Below are 23,567 nucleotides of genomic sequence, written 5' to 3'. Positions count from 1 at the left end.
AGGTTTAAATGTTCCAATTTCCCATTTGGAGCAGGTGTTGCCAGGTTATAGAATGTGTTGCAGAAAAGGAACAAAAACATTTCAAAAGCACTGTGCTGTAACAAATAATGTCAAGTCTGTGACAGATGAGATTTAAAAAAAAAGTTTGCCCCACCAGAAGTAAAATGAATGCCAACCTTGCTTACTTTTCTCAGCTGTCATGTTTAAATAGGGGGTTTAGTAATGCATTAGTTGTCAAAAGATCCAGCAGTACAGTATGAAAATATGAAACTTCTCAATAACCAAATTTCAGAGATGCATGTTCTCGGAGTGATTAAAAACCAACCTAAACTAGGCTTCAGGCAATGTTTTTTCAACAGCTTTAACCTCAAAGCATAGAGTAGACAGCTTTGTAGGAAACTGTAACACCAAGGTGATTATGGCAGTGACTCACACTTCCCTGTAAGGCATCCAGCTATCAACACACTTGGAGAGCTGTGGCTTTGTGCATACAGGCAGGGTGTCAGTCAGTGCCCATTTGCCAGCCAGCTCTGAACTGCTGAGCTCAGAGCTGCTTTGACAGCGAGCTGGGATATCGGTGTGTTAGAGAGCAGCTCTGGTGCCCCCAGGCTTGCAGGAGGCTGTAGGAATGGGAGGTAGGGATGGGGAAGTGCAAGGCAGGTTTGACTTGCCTTTTCTTTGCTTAATCCTCATGGAACTTGTTTGAAGAGTCCTCTGAAATCTTCCTGTGAGCAGGTGATTGGGTTTGTGTTGTAATTAAAAATCTGATGAACCACTAAGTGGGGTCGTATGGGAAGAGAAAGAGGCTGCTACTGTCATGACTTGCCAAAAATTTCTGCCAGTGGTTATGGAAAGATACCTTCAGTTTGGATCCTCAGGAAAACAGTATGAACTTGGAAAGGAGATCTGGGTGTCTCTATAGTTGACTTGAGGGTACAGCAGTAAACTACTTCCAGATGTTGGGATTTGCAGGGAACAAGCAGACAGAAGATGGGGACTCATATGCATTGTGGGTTTCCACATCACCAAAAATAAGGCAGAATGCCAAGGAAAACAGTAGTGATCATGATATGGAGAGAAGTGGTCTGGGTGAGAAATTGGAAGGTCGGGATTATTCAAGCTACAGAAGACCGACAAAGAATGACACGTGTACAAAATGGATTGCATCACAATAGAATGCTCGGGAAGAAGAGGCATGCAGAAAGATGATATAAATTCAAACTTCTGAAAAGAAATAGGTTTTCACATAGTGTGTCATTAGATTGTGGGCTGCATGGAGTGCAATTGCCAGTGTGCTGGGTGTCATCAAGATGGAACAAAAGGTGACTTTGGGAGTGTGCAGGTATGCTCTTGCAGGTAGTGTTTACAGATGATATTAACAATGCTTTCAAAAACATCACTAGTGATATAAAACTGGTCACATGCATGGTTCAACTACCAAGGCCAATCTTGATATTTTATTTGTATTCATCTGTCTTTGGTGGTAAATTTTTTTGTGTCTCTGACTAAAATTGTCTAGTACCAGATACTGTTTGTGGCCCAGCACTGGGCAAGCTAGGCTGTTGTGACTCAGTATTGCCCTTCCCGTGTGGGTTGTGTTTGGCTTTGCACATCTTACTTTTTTAGAGGTGAGGCAGAGTGAGTAATGTTTCCATTTTATTAAAGAGAATGGAATGGCAAAGACCGTTAATTTTTTTAAAGGATGTACGTGTTTCATTTAAAGTTCCCTTCAGGCAAAGTCAGCTTAAAATGCATTATAGTCATATTGATATTGTCATAAAGAAAAAAATACACCACGCTCAGTTTTGGGAAACCAAACAAAACCACTGTTTTGTTTTTTTTTTTTTCTCCCTCCTTTTTTCACCTCCTTCAGTTTTTAATAAGCGACCGTGACAGAGACCCGCAGTGTAACCTGCATTGCTCCAGGTCCCAGGCCAAGCCCCTGTGTGCCTCTGACGGCAGAACGTACGAGTCCATGTGCGACTACCAGAGAGCCAAATGCCGCGAGCCCGGTCTGAGCGTCACGCATCGGGGCCGCTGCAAAGGTAGGTGGACTTCTAATGCCACAAATGGGAGGCCTGCCTTGTAAGAAATGGAATTCTGAGACCTTTGAGTTTAGTAGCATGCTCTGAGAGTAATCTGATTTGGAACTGTGCATTCCTGCAAGCAGGGGTGTCTGAGTGTTGGTTTAGGCAGTAGAGTATGAGCTGACTGAATTATCAATGAAAGAAGGCAAAGGAGCCACAGACACCACTGAAAAAGGGCTGAAATATATGTCTGCAAACAGAAACAACTGGCCTTATGGAAAAAAACAAATCCTGAGAGCAGACTTCTTCCTTGCTACCTATGCTGATGAGGAATCAAGACACCTTTAACTCTTTGACAGCAATTTGGAGTGGGGAAGAATATGATGCATGCTAGATGTCTAGTCCCTTTTCAGACATACACAGCCTTCTGTGCTGAGCTAATTAAGAAGACAATGCATGCAAGGCTTTACATGGCTTTTTTTCTCTTCTGTTTGCTGTTACACATCTACTTAGGAGTGTGAATACTGTCCCTCAGTGCAGCTTTTTGGCATAGTCTAAAGATGAAGCTGAAACTTTTAAAAAGATTGTTGGTGTCTTGTCACACAAATGGTTTGCATTTGCAATGAAGTGAAAAATAAATTGGAGTCCATTTTCTGAGAACACAATTGGCTCAGAGGGCAGATAGCACAGGTGTTTTTGGCAGTGGATTAAAGTGACAGGAGAAACTCATTACAATCCATGTGACGTAATAAACACAATTCATTTAAGCCTGGCATTTGTTTATAAAGGCTTTTTTGCTATATTAAAAACTTATTTTGTTAGAATTACTTGATATAAAATGGAAATCCCTTTTCAGTATATTGACAGACTAGAGTTTAAGTGAATTATGAGCCTGACTTCAAATATTATTCTCTTTTAAACAGTTTCTCATTGGAAAAAAACTTACTTGTATGATTTGTTTGTTTGTTCGTTTTTTACTACTTCTGGGTTAGTTTATGGCAGCTTCTGCCATAGCATAGACTGGGGCCTTTGAATCAGGCTTCTTTCTAAATACTGGCAACCCAGAACCTTTCTTGGCAGAGCTTAAGAAGCACTTGGTTTGTTCTTGCAAGTGATGAATTTTTGAGTATCACAATAAGAAGCAGTATGGTGAGAGTCCTGTTTTTGCTTTCGTCCTGTGAGCAGAGTGTCTTAGATAAGCAGCTGCATAGCTGATATTGGCATATAAACTGGCACTGTTCAGTTGCCTAAAACGTGAGATCTGAAATGCAGTACTACTGTATTTCCATATACTAAACTGTCTGTTTTGGGAAATAGACAAAATTTGCTTTCCAACTACACAGCCTACTGCATGTTGTGGTTCCAGAGTCCCAAAGAAGTAACTGAGACTTTTTTTGTCTTGTGTACAGGTAAAGTACACTTTCTTTCTGCTCTCTGATGCAGTCGAAATGTTTAATTGAAGCTAACTTGCATTCTCCTTTCCTTTTTCCTCTTGCCTGTTAGGTTCTATGCTATATCTAGCAACTTGGGAGTGTTTGTAAACTGAAAGTCTTGCTTTTAACCCACTGATATGCCTGCCAATCCCTGTGAAGTAGGAATATTCTTTCAACTATCACATGCAAATTTAACCTAGCTGGTAATTTCCATATGTGCTACTCTTGAAAGGTATTTTGTTTTTCTAGCTGGAACATGACCTCTAGTGCGTAAAGATCACAGTTGTTGGCAAATCCAGGCAGTTGTGAGATAGCTGTGCTGAGCTACAGGCTGTTGGCTGGGTTTGTATTGTGTACTTGCAAAAAGGAAGGTATTGCCAACAGTGTTCAAGCACCTTGTACTGTATCAGGACACTGGCTGTACCCTAAACAGCCTTCACTCCTCCTGCATGACAGATGCTCTACAGGAGAGCTCCCATGGAACTGTAAGGGATCCTATGGGCCATTGAGCTCAGTCACATGCAGTTGTGATAGATGCTGTACCCAAGAAATTATCCTTGTGGAATGAGAAGTTTTAACTTGCACTTCATTCTCTGAAAGGGAGAAACAACAGGCGACTAAAATAAGTAAAAGAGAAAATATATTGTGGACAGCAAGGCATAGTTCTGCAGCCCAGATTATCGTAGGCTTCCAGTGTATATGCTGATGACTTGAACTGTGCTTGTGCCAAGGCAAACAGAATGGTTTCCATAGTGAGAACAGAACCTTTTTGATTCAACTTAATGCTCTGTTCTCTCTCAAGAAACTAAGGACCTTTAAAGATGAAATTTTGCCAGCCCTTTGGGAGCTATAACCTTTATTCAGCTCTCATTTGTTGCTAGCTTCCTCATGTGCTTCTCAATGAAATTCCTTCAGTGCTAAATTATCTGAACTCCCTCCAAACCCTCACATATCACAAAGGGTTAAAAGTCAGGAGTAGCTTAAAGTGATCAAATTATGGCACCCCTGACAAATGGAGCCTCACTAATGAGATCTATAGGGTGATTCCAGACGGTATAGCTGTGCTAAAATACACAGCCAAGCAATGCTACCTGGATCTTTTCTCAGGAGGTGTCATATTATCTGATGTTAAATAAGAATTATACCTCAAAACTTTGCAGTGGTGAAGGACTTGTTAATCTTGACAGCTTGCCAAGAGTCATTTACACAGTGATTGTTTTATTGGTGTATATCTGTGGCTTAGAACACATTTAAATTCTGTGTTAACTGGTTGATTTCTAGGAGCTTCTTTGGCTTATTTAATTATGATGTGGGAGTGTTCTAAAAGTTCTCTTTAGATTTATTAATTAGGTTAATAAGTCTGCTGGTACAGAGTTTGTTCTTAGATCACAAGTCACCGTGAAGAGTGAACCTATCTGTAAGTTACTGATGGAGATTGTAACAGGACCTTCAGCCTTTCTCCTGGGATACAGGCAATGAACACAGCTTTTGGCTAATGTGCTAGAAAGGCAGATATTCTGACTGATGGGTTATTTGAAGATAATCTTCTCTACCTACTATTTTCGTTGGACAGGGGATGATGTTTTGGAGCCACTTTGACTGCTCACTAGATCCATGTGTTTTGTCTTCAAACTTGCTTTAGTCTCCCTTGACTATGAATAAGAATGTCCTTCCTTGGCAGCAGTTAGTAAAATATAAAATGTCACTTTCAATCACTTTGCAAATCTAGGCATGTTCTGAATAAATTAGGGAACTCTGGAGTAGAAATGCAATGTGGATATTGAAAAAGGAACAAAGTGCATTGGTGTTGAAAGGAAGACAAGAAGGTGATCAGGAGCAGTCAATGTGGATGGGGAAATCATGCTTAACCAACCAGACTGCCTTCTATGGTGGGACAACTGGCTGGATAGATGAGGGAAGAGTAGTGGGTGTTGTCCACTGGACTTCAGGAAGGCTTTTGGCACTCTCTACCATGATATCCTCCCAGGAAAGCTCAGGGAGTGCAGACTGGACATGTGGACAGTGGTGTAATTTGAGCACCAGGTCTCAGGGATTGGGATCAGTGGCACAGCTGTGGTTGGAGGCCTGTCACTAGTGGTGTCCCCCAAGGTTCAATACTGGGTCTATTTTCATTCAACTTGTTCATCAGTGAATTGGATGAAGGGACAGATGCCTCTTGAGCAAGTCTGTTGATGATTCAAAGCCAGGAGGGCTGTGGAACTCTTCAGAAAGATCTGAGGGTTGGAGGGATGAAAAGCATGGAACCTTATTGAAATCCAACAGAGTATGGGGTCCTGCACCAGTACAAGCTGGGGGCAGACTTGGTGGAAAGCAGCTCTGTAGAGAAGGACCTGGGAGCCCTGGTGGACACCAAGCTGTCCATGTGTGCAGTGCCCTTGTGACCAAGAAGGACAATGGGATCCTGAGCTGCATCAGGAAGAGCACTGCCAGCAGGTCCAGGGAGCTGATCCTGCCCCTCTGCTCAGCCCTGGTGAGGCCTCACCTGGAGTGCCGTGTCCAGGTCTGTGCTCCTCAGGACAAGACAGACATGGAGCTCCTGGAGAGGGTCCAGCAGAGGGTGACAAAGACAATGAGGGGACTGAAGCACCTCACATGTGAGAAAACACTGAAGGATCTGGGCCTGTTTATCCTGGAGGAGATGTGACAGAGAGGGGACCTCATCAATGTATGTAAGTGTTTTGAAAGGAGGGTGTCACAGGATGGATCCAGATGTTCTGGTAGTGCCAAGCAATAGGACAAGATTCTGTGGGCAGAGACTGGAACACAGGTAGTTCTGTCTGAACACGGGGAGGAACGTTATTACTGTGAAGGTAACTGAACACTGGAAGAGCTGTCTGAGAGATTGCAGAGTCTCTTCCCCCTGAGATATCTGTAGCTGTCTGCACTCAATCCTGAGTAGCATGCTCCAAGGGACGCTGCCTTAGCAGGAAGTTTGGACAAGATGACCTCCAGTGGTCCCTACCAACCTGAACCATTCTCTGTGGGTGAAAGAAGTTTGAGATTCCATGTGTAGAACCTGACCCAAATGAAGTGGAAAACAATGAGAAGAGTGAATAATGATTGATATCCTGTACAATAGATAGGCATGTTTTTGTAGTTTGCTGAGATCCGTTTTTGTATGTTTTATGCAAATACACAGATACTTGAGTAAATGGGTATGAACCTGCTGACTTTAGTGTAGCTGAACTGCTTTATGTCTGGTGGAGACCTGGCCTGTAGGTGAGACAGTTACCTAATGGAACTGAAAATAATAAAAAAGTTGCTTGGATCAATTTTTGCTGTTTGAACTTTGGATACAAACGTAGGAGAATTAAAATTAAGTAGCTTTAATAGATTTTGGTGGTTGCATTGTATTGATTTGCTGCTAGTGTTATGTGAATCCTGGAGATATTTTACTTCGTGTTATTAGGAGAGCTTGAGTCTTTATACCATGATGTTGTGTGGTGTCAATACTGCCTCTGCCTGTTGAAGAGAGGGTGCTGGAATTCTTGGAGCCTATTCAGGAGTGCAGTGTGTATATTATGAGGGACATGGTGGTCTTGTTTGAATAAACTATTCATGGATAAGATCAGCCATGGTAACTGGCCAATTTCATTGCAAAATCCAAAATTATGTGCACCTGCATTGTGCTGATTAGGCCAGGGATGTCAAAAACATCACTTGTAGTTAACAATCTCCTGGTTGCCAGCTGCCAGCTTGAGAATTAATTTTCTTTAAAAGGCAGCTTTCTGAGCTACAGTAAATCCGTCCCAAGTTTGAAGATATTTAAAGTAAAATCAAGCAGGTCTACTTTCAAAAGAAGTTATGCAGTTTTGGTTTTTCACCTAATGTAATGGAGGGAAAAGTGTCCAATTTAGTCTGCTTGAACCATGAAACTGGAATGCATTAATGCCATTCTGGTTTATAAACATGGTGTTTGATATTCCAGGGAACATTTACAAAAACAGGGAAGAAAGTGCTGAAACACTTGGATAAGCAGTCAAAATGCAGAATAGGGTATAGGAACCTACAATCATAAGATCAGGCTTTAGTAAAATTTGTAATGCATCTTATTTGGGGTGAGCTATTTGACAGCTACTTTTTAAGCACTTGGCACTTATGTAATACTTTACATTTTCTAATTAACAAAGCAAAAATAGCAAGGTGAAGTCATCCCACTGAAATCACATGTTGATGCAAACATTATAAAAATACCAGCTTGTGGAGTGAGGAAGAGAAGGATTGACAGTCCTTTTAAAAACAAACTGGTAAATGTTGATCTTAAAGGCACTGTTTTTACTGGAACTGATCTGTGGAAGACTGACAAAAAAGATAGCAATATGCATGCACCTCTCCACCCAGCATGGTATGCAGGTGTTTGTTCCAAATCAAGACTTTAAAAGGACTGGCGTGACCTTTGGAAATCAATGAGGGAGGATGGGAGAAGTAATCAGTCCTGAGTGTTCGTGAACAGAAGAAAAACTCTGTCTTCTCTGTGCTTCAGCAGCAATTTGTGAAGAGTCACCACTTGAGCCAACGATTGAAGTGCAAAAGATGCTGTAACCATGATGAGCTCTTAAACACCTGATGGTGTAGTGGCAGTGTGCTATGAAGTGTGCTCTGCTGGGTGGGAGTAGAGAGTTCAATCTATAAAGGCCAGTTAAAATTGCTGGGAGGGACATGGTAGCCTTAGCAGTAATGTGTTTATATTATCTTCTTAAACTAAGAGCTTGATCTTCTGCATGTTTCTTTGTTCATTAGACAAATTGGACAAAGATCTGGGTTTGTTTCCCTTCTGCCTGGGCTTCTAATGTATTAGTACTACAGGGGATATCACAAAATGTTTGTTTCTGTCAGCTCTGTGCTGAAGCATCCCGTTTCAGTCGTGTAGTTGTGAGTGTACTAGCATTAAAGCAGATGCTATGTGGAAGTACTTTATGCTTCTGTTTTATGTTCAGGAAAGGAACCAGAAATGCCTGTCTGCAGTCTTGTATCCTCATATATAGAGACTAGAAAACACTTTCATTTGGGTACTTTTGGTTTGATTGTCATGTCAGAAATTCACACCTGTTTTTTTCCTTGCAATGCACATCTCCATAATGTATGCAGGTTTTTTTGCTACTTAGTTGTCTCCTATGAAGCAGAAGCGGAAAGTATTTTCAGTCAAGCAGCTATGAAACAAAGTGCAGGCACACCATCTGGTTTTGTAGTAATGTCCTCTGTCATGCCAAGCTAGATTAGACTCTTAAGCTTGAACAGGAGATCTGCAGGTGATAGGTGTTCCAGTTAAAAGCATTACCAGTGCTTCCTTTTCAGTTGAAAGAGTGAACATGTGTTTGGAAGGATCAGCTGGCAGGGCTATCCTCCACTGGAGATGTGCAAACATGGTCTGATCATCTGATCATTGTGGGCAAGGTGAAAAGGAAATTCCATGTCAAAGCTTATGGATAACTAGAAAAAAAGTACAGTGTAAATTTTATTCAAGTCCTGTAACAATTTCATTCTTTATACAGGTGCATAATGCACCCACCTGAGATCAAAGCTCCATGTACTTGGTATTGTGCAGACACCCAACAAACAAATTAGTCTAAAGATAAATGATGTAAGATCAGAAGTGACACGAGGTCACAGTGGGGTGAGGTGACCAACTTGTAGTCAGTCTCTCAGTGGTCATTGGCAGAACTGATAGAGGTACTGATGCTTTCTAACCCAGTGCCTGAGCAGCTGGCATTTCTACTATATATTATTGCTATGAATCATTCCTTTTCCAAAGAGAACAGTTTGATTTTCATAATTTCAGAAGCCTTGTGAAATCCTTCTTGGGAAGTAATGTGTTATGTTTAAAATGAGACCGTGTTGGCAAACTGGAAACTTAATCTCTCGAGTCATCAGTTGTGTAAATAAAATACTTGGTCTGAAAGCTTTGATCTGTCTATATCAAAACTATTTTACAGCATTGTCGTTGATTTCTGTGTCTAGAGATGCCTAGATGGAAGTGACTTCCATTGCCACACAATGTGAATTCAATTGCTTTAAGAACCCAGAGTGTTTTAAATAAATTCTAATTTAATGCTGGTGTTGGTGATTCTGTTGTCGAAGTGAATGTGATCTGTGAAAGAGAATGTGATCTTCAGGGATCCAGTGGAATTTTTTGTTAACCAATATGATTTCCATGCCAGGTAGAATGGGGATTGAAACTTGTTTCCTCTGTATGGTGCTGCTAAAAGATTTTGAAGTTTTACCACTGAAAAGCTTTAGTCAGTGGATTCATGGGAGAAGAAGGAAGGTGCTAGTTCTGGTGTCAAAGTGCCGTGGAAACAGATGTTCACTGTTTTTCTTCCCTTTCTCGACTGAACAGAAGTATTGTTAGACCTGATATTTTAAAATGTAAACACCAAGTCAGTCTGGATCTCTACAGGGCAGAACTTTCCTCTTTTGCCTCATCAGTCATTAGAATTACACTTATCTGAGTATACTCGCAGTGAGCTCAGCCTGGAAGGGGTTAAGGTTATGCTACACTTTGCCATCATCCGAAGTAAGAACAGAGATCTTAACCCTTTCAAACTCTACTTGCAGAGCAAGATTTTTGTCTCCAAAGTGAGCAACTGATATGAGAAAGTTGTAATGCACAGCTGACTGTAAGCACTGGGACTAGAGGTAAAAGCTGAGTTTCAGGAAAGCACAGGAAATGGCATATCTGCCTCATTGGAACCACACAAAGGTGGAAGTTCATATGGATGACTGACTATTTGAGTATCTTCCTGGGAGAGTTGCTCAGAGAAGAGGAGGTTGTCGCTTCTTTTCCGCATTGCTCACTGCTTGGCCCAATTATTTGGTTTATACTCGGCCATCCAGTTCTAGGCTGTTAATGTTACTGGCCTTTCATTGTGTGGATATTATGCTGCAGTGCTGGTTGAAAGAAGCTTCCAGGATCCTTAGATGACCATAAAAACTATTGACTAGGAAGTTAGGCAGCTCTTAATTAGCTGGCTTGTGGTTTGATTGTCTAGGTTCATATTTGTCTTGTGGATCATGAGTGGTAACTCCATATCTACCTTGTGAATGTCTGGGTAATGGTCTTTTATGCTTTGTTTATTTGTTTTGGAGGTTTTCCTCTTGCAGCTGCGTGGGTCGACTGGTAGCTTTTGGAGAGGCCAAACTGCAATGTCAAATTAGTTTTGTTTTTCTCTTTGTAGATGCTGGCCAAAGCAAATGTCGATTAGAGAGAGCTCAAGCGCTGGAACAGGCAAAGAAGCCCCAGGAAGCAGTCTTCATCCCAGAATGCAATGAGGATGGATCATTCATGCAGGTAAAATTTCTTTTTGCTTCATGCAGCCAGGCTTCAGGTGTCTGTGGGAGATTCAGTGTTAAGGCATGAGCCAAGTGATGATAGCAAAGTGGATGCACACTCTGACTCAGTTACTCAGGTAAACATTTGAAAGCTGGGAACTTTTAGTCAAATGGAAATTTTGATTCAGTTGCAATACCTTAAAAGACATACACATAGGTAATAGCAACCAGGTCCAGTGTAGTACAGAAACAAATGGCATTAATCTTCAGCATTGCATAGAAAGAAATGCAGTTGTAGGGAAGGTCAATACTTCCATGGAGAGGGGCTATGAAGAAAGCTGTGGCTTACACAGGGCAGGGTGGATGCAGCTGATTCTGTTATTGCTTCTGCTTCATCTATCCCAAGGAACAAAAGCAGTCTATTCAGCCTGTTCCTTCTGCAGGGTACTTCTGTACTGTGTGTCCTGCAGTGATTTGGAGGACTGGGAGAGAGGAGATGAGACTGCTTTGAGTTTTTGATTCTTCACTGTTCAGTTGCTGAAGTTTGCCAAAGCAGGGTAGGAATGAAGAGTGATAGCTGGTTCTGTTACCACAGAGTAACATTGAGTAGTGTCCTAGTGCTGACTAGCTGTGTGTTAGAAATGCCTCATGCACAGTTTGCTGACACAGTTTCATGCTGTCTGCTCAGTTTTGCATGCATCTAAAAAGCGAAAAACCTGTGACCTCTACTTCGTGGATTTAGGTAAATCACAGAATGTTTTTTGCCTAACCTTTCATACATCTAATACTGCTCTAGATACTTTCTTTCTTGGAGAAATTTCTATTTGCTTCATTCAGCCAGGCTTCATGTGTCTGTGGATACACTGGTTGTTTGCAAGGTCTTCTGAAGGTAAAATAAATTCCAAAATACAATCAATATTGGCTTTAAAAAGATGGAAAAGGCAGAGAACTTTGGATTTGGTTCAAACACTTTGTGATGCCTGGGGGGTAGGAGAGGAAAGATTTTTTTTCTGTGATAACCCACAAAAAAATTTATTCCCCTCCTCGGTCTTACCCTCCTATCATCTGGTGTGTGGGAGTGTTATTGTTTTTGTTTTTTGATGATGAAGTAGAAAAAGTTATATTCATTCTGCAAACTTTTCATGCTGCTTTAGAGCAGCATTATATTTCTGTACTGTGTGGACCATCATGGGAAGGGATAAGAGAAGATGGCTGCAGTTTAACTGAACTTTCAATTGTTGAAATTTGATTTTGTGTAGAGCTTCTCAGATTGTGTTGGCACTGGAGGCTAATGTTTATAAAAGCTAGCACAGTGGGCCAACATGGAACAAAGTGTTCCATGTTAAACTTATAGTTCAAGAAAAAAATGGTAAGGAAAACAAACTTTGAAATGTCTATCACCTGTCCATCAACCTCTTGGAGAGGGAAATAGGTAAAATTTTTATCCTTATAAGCTGGACTGATGGTATAGTTGATAAAGCTTTGTTTCAGACAGGTTTCTTTTTGAAGGTTGATACCAGTGTCTGGATTGTGGAGAAGTTGCTGGACTTTTCCTTGGCACATTCCTTAGCCAGTGTTGGTTGCCAGTTGAGGGGCAGCATGAAACTGCTTACAAAAATTGTGTGGTGTCAGTTGGCAGCCAAGTGATATTTCGCATTCTTCCTCCATTCAGTTCTATCTGTGAACGCTGAAGTGCTTTTGTTTTACCTGGCATGATGAAGGAAGCCTCTGATCTCTTTGTATCTGGAATTAACTGAAATTCATATAATTCCTTGGTTCATAAAAATACCCTGTGTTCCACATACTTCATGACCGAGCTTCACCAGTTATATTGCAGCATTTAAGGTAATTGTCCCTGCATAAGATTTAAGTGAAAAATAATGTCCAAGAAAGCTAACTAGTTTCAACCTGCACTTGAGACAAATATTTCCTTTAGCTTCTGGTCAAAATGAGTTAAATTTTGATTTAAAAAACATGTATAAAGACTAGAATTTTGATGAACAGTCAAAACAGTTTTGCTTCCAACAACTCATGAATAGATCTCATCTGGTGGAGGTATTTTTGTGCAGAGAATTTGGAGGTATCTCTTGTGCAGAGAATTGATGTTTCTGGGTTCTGTTCTACAGGGAGGCTGTGTTCTTGTGAAGTCCCTGAGGTCTTGCTGAAGTCAGCTCTGGACTGTTATTAGTTTATTCTGGTTCAGTACCCAGAGTGTTGCTCCATCTAGACTCCAAAATCTCAATTGGGAAGGAAGTTTCTAGGAAAAATACCCACTGTGCTCTTCAACGTGGAATCCCCATCCCAACAAGAGGCTAAGCAGATGCACATGTTTCAGGGTATATACTCTTTGTATAAAGTTGGCTAGGGAGACTTTTTCAACAGCTTCCCCCTTTCTGTGTAACTGTTATTGAAAGGGAGTTTTATGTAGAAGAAAAATTCTGATCAATGAGGAAGCAGAGATGTATGCATATATTTAGAACATCAAATGTCTGAATTGTTTCAGCACTCATTCAAGATGTAGATGACTTGCTTTCAGGTCATCTTGCCGAGCCTACTGAACACAGTAGGTGTTCAGGCCCACATTGCTGTCCTTGCCATCAGACTTCAAAAGAGTCTGATTTTTAATTTAACTAATTAATTAATTGTTGGACATTCTTGAAATTTTTGTAGGACTGAAAAACAAGAGCAGTACAGATGTGGGAGAATTTGGTGGTAGTAACTATGTTCAGAGAACCTGCTTGGCCTTAACTAGATTGAACTGTTGCTTTTGTAGTTCATCATAATTATCTTGATTAGAAACTAAATTGCAGTCACTGTGGGTAAACACTGAAGATGGGGCTGTTCCTCTGAAAGCAGCTCAACTTTGCCCTCTCCAGCTCCTGGAGTTGTACCCAGTTCAGCCCTGAATTTGGGGCAGATTGGCAGATTGGATGGGGCTTAGGGTGGTGATGAGAACACAGATCCTCTGCTGCTCTGTGAGCAGGAGCATGCACCGAGGGGCAGCGACTGCAGCAGGAACACCACACTCAGCTCACTTCCTCCTGCTTCCCTGCAGCACTGCATCTGCCACAGTTAGATGTGGCTACAAGGGTGAAAAGGAGAAGAGCCTAAAGGCCAAGATCTTAGTTTGGCTTGCATTTAAATCCTTTCATAAGGAGACATCATGCATGTCTTAAAACACTTGTATGATCTGTCTGGTTTTCATTGCCTGTGAAATTTAGACTGAAAGCAGTGTTGCCACCAATTCTGTTGCTCAGCTGATCAGTTTTCCTGTGCATGACTAGGTATAAATAAGGTTTGTGTACTGCATCAAGAGGAGCTGGTACTTGTCAATTCACTGGTTGTCATAACATTTCTATGCAATGTGTGCTGCTTCCCTTATTGTTGAGTATATGTATTGCAAAAATCTTGTCAAATCCCCTTTTAGTGCTACTTACCCATCTAAAAATGTGACATGGATTTGCAGCATGAAGAAGTGGTGCCACTGCAGGCATGGTGGGATGACTGCAAATGGGGAAACAGACCTGATTAATTCCTCTGGAATTGCTCTGCCTTTATATTGTAGTCTATGGGGAATATTATTTCCTATAACAAAATCTCTCTACACTTAGCCCACAGTAATAGAAGCAGGAAGATAAAATTCGAGTTATTCACAACATAAGAATGTTTGTTAGATAGGAGTAATTTGATTAATTGTAGAAAATGTACTGTCACGTACTGTTGTACAGAATTGAACATGACTAAAACCAGTTTCTGTTCCCAAGACTTTTGCCTGTTTGCTGTTATGCTGTATTTTCCATAAATGCCATTCTTTTTCCATGCTGCACTTAACCTGCTGTGATCTGTTCTTCATAAACAACAGGCACTAGTGGGTAATCTGCACACTTTCTTTTGCTGCCTAGTGCCATTGGGCTTGTTGCCATGGGCTGAGGGAGACTTGCATTCTTCATAGTTTTCCCCCAAGCAGTTTTTCAGAAAAGGTTGCTGAGATTTTAAATGGGATCTGTTTCAGACAGATTAATATGAACATGAATAATGTTAATCCTGCCTTGAGGGTGTAGTTTTGTGGGACTTTGTGGTATGTCTTGTTATTTGCTGCCACCTTCCACTGTCTAGTTGTGGTTTCTTTTCCTCACAAGTCTGCATACAAGTGTCTGAGGGCAAATCTCCTTGGGGAGTTTCTTTGAGTTTAGGGTTCTTAAAATATGATTCCTGGTGCAGTTATGATATAGCACTGAGATGTCTCTTAAAGTGAGTGCATCAGTCAAACCTGTAGTCTTATGGCAGGATCAGTGAGGAGCTGATTATCAGAGCAGTTCTGCATTATCTGATAGCTTCCAGAGCATTCCCACATCTCATAATATAAGTCTACTTGGAAAGAATGATCTATATTATGGTCCATACCAGTAGTTTCACTCCACACTGTGCTAATGCACACATAAAGTTCTGTTTTCTCCCAAGTTCCACAAACAGCCTGTTGTAAAGATGTGGGGAACCCTTTCAGCCTTCAGTGTGACTTCATGATGCAAGTCTGCTCCTCTCTATTGGCTCGTGTAGGATGATGCTGGGCCGAATTGCAAACTCACTTAATGCAGCAGGATACTGTGTAGACATATCCTTCATACCCTGGATGCTGTCTGTTATTCCATTATTCAGTGCTCAGATTCCAGCAATAGTAAGCTCTCAATAAACTCACCTCTCCTTTCAGAAGAACAGTCTATTTTGTTAGATTTTTAAAAACCCTCTTTATAAAGCATGTGGTTTTTAAATGGTAAGTAGTTCTGGCTTTTTTTTATTAAAAGACATCTCTTCTATAAAAGATGGTAGCTGTAGCTTTCTGTGAGTACTGCTCTACGGGTTTGTTACTTAAACACTTGATTTCTTCCTGTGGCTTTCATTGTGTTTCTCATTTTTATGTTGTGCTAAAGATAAACCGTGAGTGGGTAAGGAGGTAAGAACTTTGGTTATTTGTGGCGTTTCTTCAAAGAAGTGCCAGTCGAGATAGCAAAGGAACAGGTTCTTAAAGCAGGAGCAGACATACTTAAGGAAAGTGACAATGTAAGGTCATTCTTAGCTTCAAAGTGTCATATTCTGTGTCAGAAGCAGAAAGCCTCTCTTGGGGACCCTTTACCCGAACTAAAAATAATATGTGTCAGCGTGTGTGATGGGAATGACTAAGATTCTTTTGCTTCGGATCATTTCTTTCTTTGGTTATATTAATAGAGAAAGTCCTGTGGAGCAAGCATTTCTTGAGTGGTGCATAGACTTGAGGGAGGTGGGTGCTGCATAAAGCCCTGGTGGGAATATTTACACAACACCATTTGTGAAGAATTAAATATGAGTGGAGAAGAGAAAAAGTGACTAACATTATTTAAGCGGCTGCAGTTCCAAAAAGGCTTAAACACAAGATGCTGACTGATTCAGAGCTCCCCTAAAATTGCCCATAAAGGTAAGGCAGGCTTCTGACAATAATCAGCTGACTCTTAATGTAGCAAAAAGTATGAAAAGATGCAGGTCCAAGCATTACAGCAAGACATGTGAACCAGAACAGAGGCATCACCATGTAGAGTTAAGATAAATAGCCATCAGGCCAGTGTGCCAATAACTTGGGTTCAGGGGACTTTCTAGCTGAGCCTCAATGGCTTGAGTGAAGGAAAGACTTGATTAAAGAATCCTGTGTCACACTGGCTTCTGCTCTCTGGGTCAGACTAGATGACCTGCTGGCTTGGAGCTGTTTATTTAGCTGTTTTTACAGTGTTTACAAGGAGCACCTGGATGCAACCGGGATTTGCAGCCTTGCCTGGTGCTGTGAGTGCACTCAGCTCTGCTGCCTGCCCTTAGCCTCAGCAGTGCTAGTCAAAAACTGGATGTGTTTTTTTTTTTTCTTTTCTCATAGACATACAGCTTTCAGTACAGAATGAATGTTCTTCCCTTCTCATCTCTGCCCCTCATTGTAGAAGGAGCCAGGAAATGTTTGTTTGATCTGTGATGGGATAGGAACAGGTTGCTAAACTTTTCATCTGAACAGCAGTGAGAGGCTAGTCTGAGTGTTGCTGTTCCTGTGGTCAGCCCAGTGCTTGTCAAAGGTGCTTTCAAGCCTCTTAGAGCAAACGACCTCTTTCTGTAACTCCATGGAAACTGGTTTCAGCCATCACAGAATTGCTGCTTTGCCTCTGTTCTCTCTGTCATATGTTTAAACAATTTTTCTCTCACTTCCAGTTTCTATTTGAGCAACATCCCTTTGATCCTCATTTGTCTAATAGTTATAAAGAGATTCTGCTTGCTTGTTTAGAAGCTTTACTTGGGAATCTGGTTCTGGCATTGCCAGTGAGATATTGAAGAAACCCAAAGAATGGCTTCTTTTTCCCCCTGAGGAGCTTAAGAGGCAGAGTCATCACCCAGTGACTACTCTTTTAATGTTTACATCTTGTAAGGAATTTTATGAGAGCAGGTATTTAATCACATGGCCAGTATATTGGCTGCTGTTTGATTTCACACATTGTAATGGCAGGATGGAATAGAGAAGCTGCTGCTACACTTTTAATTTGGGGAGTGGTGATATGGAGCAATTTTTCTTGGGTTTGTCCCTCATGCTTTTCATCCTTCAGTTGAGACACAGGAAAGATGTCCTATCTCTCCATGAAAAATAGGAACCGTGTCCTTCTGCATGATCAGGGATTTGGCTGCTTGCAGTGCTTGAAAATGGAATTGGATTTATTTTTTTTTAAATGTAGATGTTAATGCGGAATCTGTTGATGACCTCAAATGATTTACAGGTTTTATTTGTCTGATTTCCTATTATATAACTTAGAGTGTTCAGCTGTTGGACAGGTGTATGTTAATCTGAGATACCAAATTCTGTTATGTGCCTTTCCAGCAGTAATAGGTGTTCGTAGCTGTGACTTGGTTAACAATCGAGTCTATTAAGTATATAAGATTGTATTTTAATATACAAGATTATATTTCCTCTACCTCGGTGCTTAGCTTTAGAAGACTGAGAGCCAAACAAGTCAAACACACTTTTTCTAATGTGTATTTTGATAGAGTAAAAATTAACTAAATAACTGAAGATTAGATCTGTGCAGTAAACATCTGTCATGCTTGCATACTTGCTCTTCTGGTGACAAATGTTTAAAAATCTCACTGCTTTGGGAGTAGGATGAGAATGAGGTTGAATTTTGGGTTTACAATTGAAATTTTATTTAGAAATAAAAGCTCAAACATAAGATAAATAGAAAATTTTAAAGTAAACCCCTACATTTTGAATATTCATTACCATAGGTGCTCTGAAATAATTGACATTTTGTGTTTGTTTACACACAGTGCTTAGAGAGGGTATTGGATCAGCTATTGCCTTTACACTTTTTTCAGTGTCACACCAGTCCTATGTAAGTGAGGAGCATACCTTCCCTCCCAGCCCTTAAGCTGCAAACTCTAGGCTGTAGGCCACTGTTGTTATGATCCTAAATTGTACTGAGACCTGGTCAGGTATGATGGTGAAAGGTAGCATGTCTCAATGTGAAGACATTCAGGAAAAACGGCTGTATTGATTCTTGAGATTTCTGAAGTGCCCATTCTTCATGAGTCTGGCCTTTAGGATAATGGGTGAGATTTAATTGCAGTTGTTATCTGTAGAAGGGAAGTCCTTTGGTGCTGCAGTAAAACATGGTTGTGGTTGTTGTGAAAGTGCTGAGTGCTGTCAGTCTCAGATTTTTTTTTCTTCCTTTTTTTAATGGCATCATGGGGGAAGAAAAGGTCATGGGGTACCAGTCCAAGGAAGACTAGCATTTCTTAATCTAGTTATTTACAAAATTACTTCACTTTTTTATGGATGTAATGTGCTTGGCTTGTATAAATGAGTGTATGTAATAGTTCTCCACTGAGGTGAGTTATATAACATACTCTTAGTTAATGCATCTATCCTGAATTTGTGTCAATACATTTTTTTTGGACTCCTCTTCCATGTACTTTGTTATTTTTCTGAAGTCTTGGCTAAAGGACTATGGAGTGACTAATACTTGAGCTTTTTTAAATGTTGGGTGCACTGGATCTTTTTTATATAACATAACATGGAATGGTCTTGCCCTGCAAATTCGAGACCCTATCCTGGCATTTAGCTCTATGGCTTGGGTAGGATTTTTACAAATCGTGCTCAGGTGTAAAGACAGCTCCTTGTGCTGTTGGGAATGCAGTCTTGTGTGTGTGTGATCAGTGAAGGTAAACTCTAAACACAAACCCGAGCAGTTCTGTAACATTTGTTTTGAGTGTTCAATTGATTACATTGAGCAATAACAAATACTTTCTAACTTGATTATTGCTTATTATAGTCATGCTACTTTTGAGTAATTTGCAATCAATATTGTGATATATTGAGAGAAGAAAAGTGAAACTCCAAATAGCAGTGACAGTGACTGCAGTACCATGGGTACATGAGATAACTGTTGATTTTGGCTACTAAAAGTAAATGCTTGAGGCAAAATGATTGATTTGCACTTTAGTAAAACCCAAGATAAACAAGTAAAACCCAAGATAAACACAATGTACCATGTTATAATTGCTCTTAGATCATGTTTTATGTGATATTCAAAGCCTTTTAAAAAAACTGTCATTAAGTCTCTGAACAAACTTTGCTACCTTAGGGCATTGAAGCCAGCTGTCAGCGAGGGGGAATGACTGGTTTTGCTCTGAAGGATCCTTAATGAGGGGACCAGCACAAACACCCCATCACTCTTCTCTTCTGTGTGAAAAGGACTGGAATTAGAAATTGGTTTCAATGAACTTGTTTGGAAAAAGAGAGAATGGACAGAATTCATTTTACAAGTTAAATAAAAGGGCAGTTTCTGAAATGGTCTCATTTAATTCCATTTTTTTCAGAAATGTGTTGAAGGAACCACCTCTAGTTTATAGTAACAGAACACACTTCTATATCATTTCAAGGTATTGATGTGCAGATTTAACTACAGCTGAAAATATGCTTGTTAGAAAGAATTTTGGGACCTGTTAGTATTTACACTGATCCCTGTACAATGATAGTTTGCTTTTATCTAAAAGGTGTTAAAGGCATCTTGAATTTCATCCAGTTGCTGGCTATTCTGAAAGCTGAGGCAAAGGCTGTCATTAGATTTGTTAGGCTGAATGAAATTTTAGTGCTGCTGAATTAGTATCTCCATAGATGTTACTAAGATCAGCCTGCTAGATCAGGACTAATCTATTCTTACTTGAGAGGTTCTGTATCCTAAATTATTAGTAATTCTGGTGTCTTTCTGTGGTGAAGGAAGGAACTGGGCAACTCTAGATGTTCAGTTCAGAAGTAGAGCTTTAAAGTCAATCAAGATGAATTTTATACTGTGTACCTTTTGACTTGCTAGAACCTCCATCAAATGTTCTTAAGTCCATGTCAATATATGAGGAGCAAGCATTTTGGATCTTGCTCCTGCTGTGTAGTTTGACATAGTAACAGACTAGGGCTTAAATCTGTCTGCAGAAGGTTTGCCAAGTCAGTATTGTGTTTTTCCAGTCATGTTACTGAACAAAATGCTTTTGAAATGCCTACAGATGCTGCTGTCAAGCAGTGGCTGTGGAATTTGGGATAGGGTGGCCTTTCCATAACCCAGCTGGGATGCAGCAGGAACAAGTTTTTAATAGTAAACTGTAAGTGGGATGTAGCAGAGGGTGGGATGAGCTGCATCCCCCAACTAAAGTGTTCTCAGATGGTTGTAACCTCTTTTGCCTCTTGAATTTCAGCTACAGGAGTTGGAGTAGGAAGAATCACTTTTCTTTGGGTTCTTTGGGTTCGGGGGAGGTGAGGGAGGAAAAGATAATTATATCAAGGGTAGTGTTCTGTAAGACCTCCTCACTCTGAAGCATGTGTTTGTGATACTGCTGTTTGTGGAACTTCCAATAAGATGTTGAATTATAATAAAGTGGTTGGTGATAGAGTGAGAAATGAAATGCCTGCTCTTTGTTTTATTAAACAGGTGCAGTGCCATACCTACACTGGATACTGCTGGTGTGTGACACCTGATGGCAAGCCTATTAGCGGCTCTTCTGTACAGAACAAAACTCCTGTATGTTCAGGTACTGTGGGAGTGGCTTCAACAAATACTAACTTTATAACCAAAGAGGGTTGGGGTGAATTCAGCCTTTTGAGAGAGCCTGATCTTTTCAAGTGACTTGGCCAGGTTAACCCACTTAACACTGCTCTTTGGACTTTGGCATGTCCACCCTGCAATTAGGACACAGGCACTTCTGCAAGGCTCTGTAAGAAGTGTCTAACGTGGCAACCTGTGGCAGCCAAGGCAAGAGTCAGTGTTGCTGTGTACACCAACACCAAAGATTTGCTGAACAGATGGGATAACTTTTTTCCATGAGCTGTGTTTTAAAGAAGTGGTTCTTGAGCTGTGTTTTGTGGGACATGGAGTAATTTTTTTGTACAGAGTGATTTCAGTTAATTCCTGAGGGTGATTCTGTGCAAAACTGCCAGTTTCTGGAGTCCTGCTGTTATAATGAATTTGGATCTTTTGACTACATTTCATAGTTTAGGATCCCTGTGTTTGTGTCATGGGGCAGGCAGGACTGAGCTTGCACCACAGGCTCACAAGAGGGAGGTCCAGACCCAGGCTTTTACTCATGTTTATTAAGTGATGTGTTTCTGGGCTCTCAGCCTGACATTATTTTGCTGCCCAGCAGTTTATTGAGACCAAATCCACAAGTTTCTTTAAAATAGAGTAATGTTGTTTTTCTTTCTTCTCCTCACCATTCAATATGGTGGTCCATAGCTCAACTGGAATAAAATTGGGCTCTAGATTTTCATATGGCCCTGATCAATAGTGGTCTAGCTTTGTGAGCTGTGGTGAACAGTGCTGCTGTGACAACATCACAGTAAACACAGGCAGGGTTGGCAAGCTGTTCTGTACTTTGGGGAGATTTAAAGGGAAGCACTAGAATTGTGCTGCCCTTCTCACTTTAGTCTCTCCCCCCAAAAAATTAAAGAAGGAGGAAAAGACAGTAAGCATAGGAGTGTGTTTCTAACATGTTCAGTGATGCCATATAAGCACTGCTGCTGTGTCTGGCTTCTTGCTCTACAGTCTGCACCTGAGGAGATTTTAGTATAGTTCTCCTCTCACACCTTGCAGCATTTTCCCTTTAGATGGGAGCATGACTTTAGGATGTTGAATTTTTCTCACCTTATCCGGTATCTTCTTGACTGTAGGGTGTTCTGTAGTAATAAGCAAACATAAGTGATTTGCCATAAGGGTTTGAGTTGAGTTGGAGAGCTGTCTAAGAACCAGTGAGCTGATGTACCTTGAGGAGATGCTTTTTCACAGGCATGTGGAAAGAAAAAAATATTAATATCCTATGTTAGTGTAAGGTGCAATCCTACAGTAATTTGGCTTAAACCTTTAGAATATGACTTTATGACACCATTTTCAGTCTATCACTTTGGTAGGGCATGTTTTAGACTTTTATTGATTTTTTTTTTTTTTCAGTTAGTCTTGCACTGTTTATAAAATCGTGTTGCAGAAAAGTAAAGTCATGTTGTACTGTAGGACACAGATGTTTGACATATGGTGACAAATACTGAGTTTGTGCTTACTACTTGTAATTCAGCAGTAGATCTGTGATGAACTGATCTGCAAGTGAAAGTGTCCAGGCAGTAGTTTACCTTCAGAGTTCGTCTTGATCAGATTCTTGGGCCTGTCAGAGCTGCCTTCTTTAAAGCTGACTTTTGATCCATGTTTCCTGAATGTTTAATAATCACTAGAACTGTTTACTAATGGTGCATGGAAGATTCAGTTTCCTGTGAATAAAGCTATTAGAAAACAAACCAAACAACAAAAAAACTTGTCCTAGATTTTTATACACTTTGATAATGGATTTACTTGAAAGGCTTTTATTACCTGTTCAAGTTTTAGTAGAAAACTGTGATGAAGCACTAAAGCAGAGTGCAGAAACAAGCATAGAATCATACATACTATGTGAAGATCTAAGTTATAGCAAACAACCCAAGATGTGTTGTGTTCGAGTACATGCTGGATCTTATTCAGTGTCCCATTTCAAACAGCTGGGGATGTTCAGGGGTTGGTTGAAATCCATTTTCTGCAAATTATCCCACTTAATCCCTTTCCTCTAGAATACTGTGCTTGCATTCCCTACACACTCTCCCCATCTGCTTTTGATTTGTTCTTCCTGACATTTGCAAATGAAAGAAGTGACTCCTATTGATCTTTCCTTCTTGCCCTTGGATTTATTCCAGGCTTCTTACTAGTATGATGCTCTGTTGAGGTCTTTTGAAATCACTAGATCCAGCTACTAAAGACTTCTTGTTTACCCTTATCCCAATTTAATGTCTTAATGCATAAAACTTCCTTATATTTTTCACATTGGTTGAAGCCACAGGCTCTCTTGAGTCTTAAATGGAACTGTTGACAAGTGAAATCGATGCTTGATGAGTTGAGAGATTGACTGTATTAATGTGACATCATATATTCTGTGTGATCCTGCAGCATCTAAATGGATGTCTTTTTTTCTTCTTTTTTTTTCTCCCCTTTAGGTTCTGTAACTGATAAGCCATCAAGCCAGGGTAATTCAGGAAGGAAAGGTGAGTGGAGTCCTGTGCTTCACCAGTTTGCTTTGTAATAGCAGCTGCCCAGCCAAGTCCCTTAAGATAGCTCAGAACACGGGTTCCTAACCAGCTCCAGGGTGCAGGGGTGAATGTGCCACTAGAGCTCCCCTTCAGGAGGAGGAATAAGATGACTGCTCTGCTTCCTAGGAAAAGGTGTGCTCTGCTCTGTGCTTCTCAGCTGAGTTGAAGTGC

General features: G+C 40.6%; 1 protein-coding gene across 5 annotated transcripts in view; it reads left to right on the top strand.

Annotated features, from left to right (window-relative positions):
• Window positions 1-23,567, top strand: part of SMOC1 (SPARC related modular calcium binding 1) — a 128,881-nt gene that overhangs the window by 38,798 nt on the left and 66,516 nt on the right. For all 5 annotated transcript variants that reach the window (XM_014869209.2, XM_088167077.1, XM_088167076.1 and 2 more), the window contains exons 2-5: window positions 1,874-2,045; window positions 10,657-10,769; window positions 20,728-20,827; window positions 23,304-23,351. In XM_014869209.2, the coding sequence (XP_014724695.2) occupies window positions 1,874-2,045; window positions 10,657-10,769; window positions 20,728-20,827; window positions 23,304-23,351 (433 nt within the window). The remainder of the gene's footprint in view (window positions 1-1,873; window positions 2,046-10,656; window positions 10,770-20,727; window positions 20,828-23,303; window positions 23,352-23,567) is intronic.

This window comes from Sturnus vulgaris, chromosome 6 (genome assembly GCF_052056855.1).
Source record: "Sturnus vulgaris isolate bStuVul1 chromosome 6, bStuVul1.hap1, whole genome shotgun sequence".
Classification (NCBI taxonomy): Eukaryota; Metazoa; Chordata; class Aves; order Passeriformes; family Sturnidae; genus Sturnus; species Sturnus vulgaris.
The sequence above is the reverse complement of the archived record's forward strand: the minus strand, read 5'-3'. Positions and strand labels throughout refer to the sequence as shown.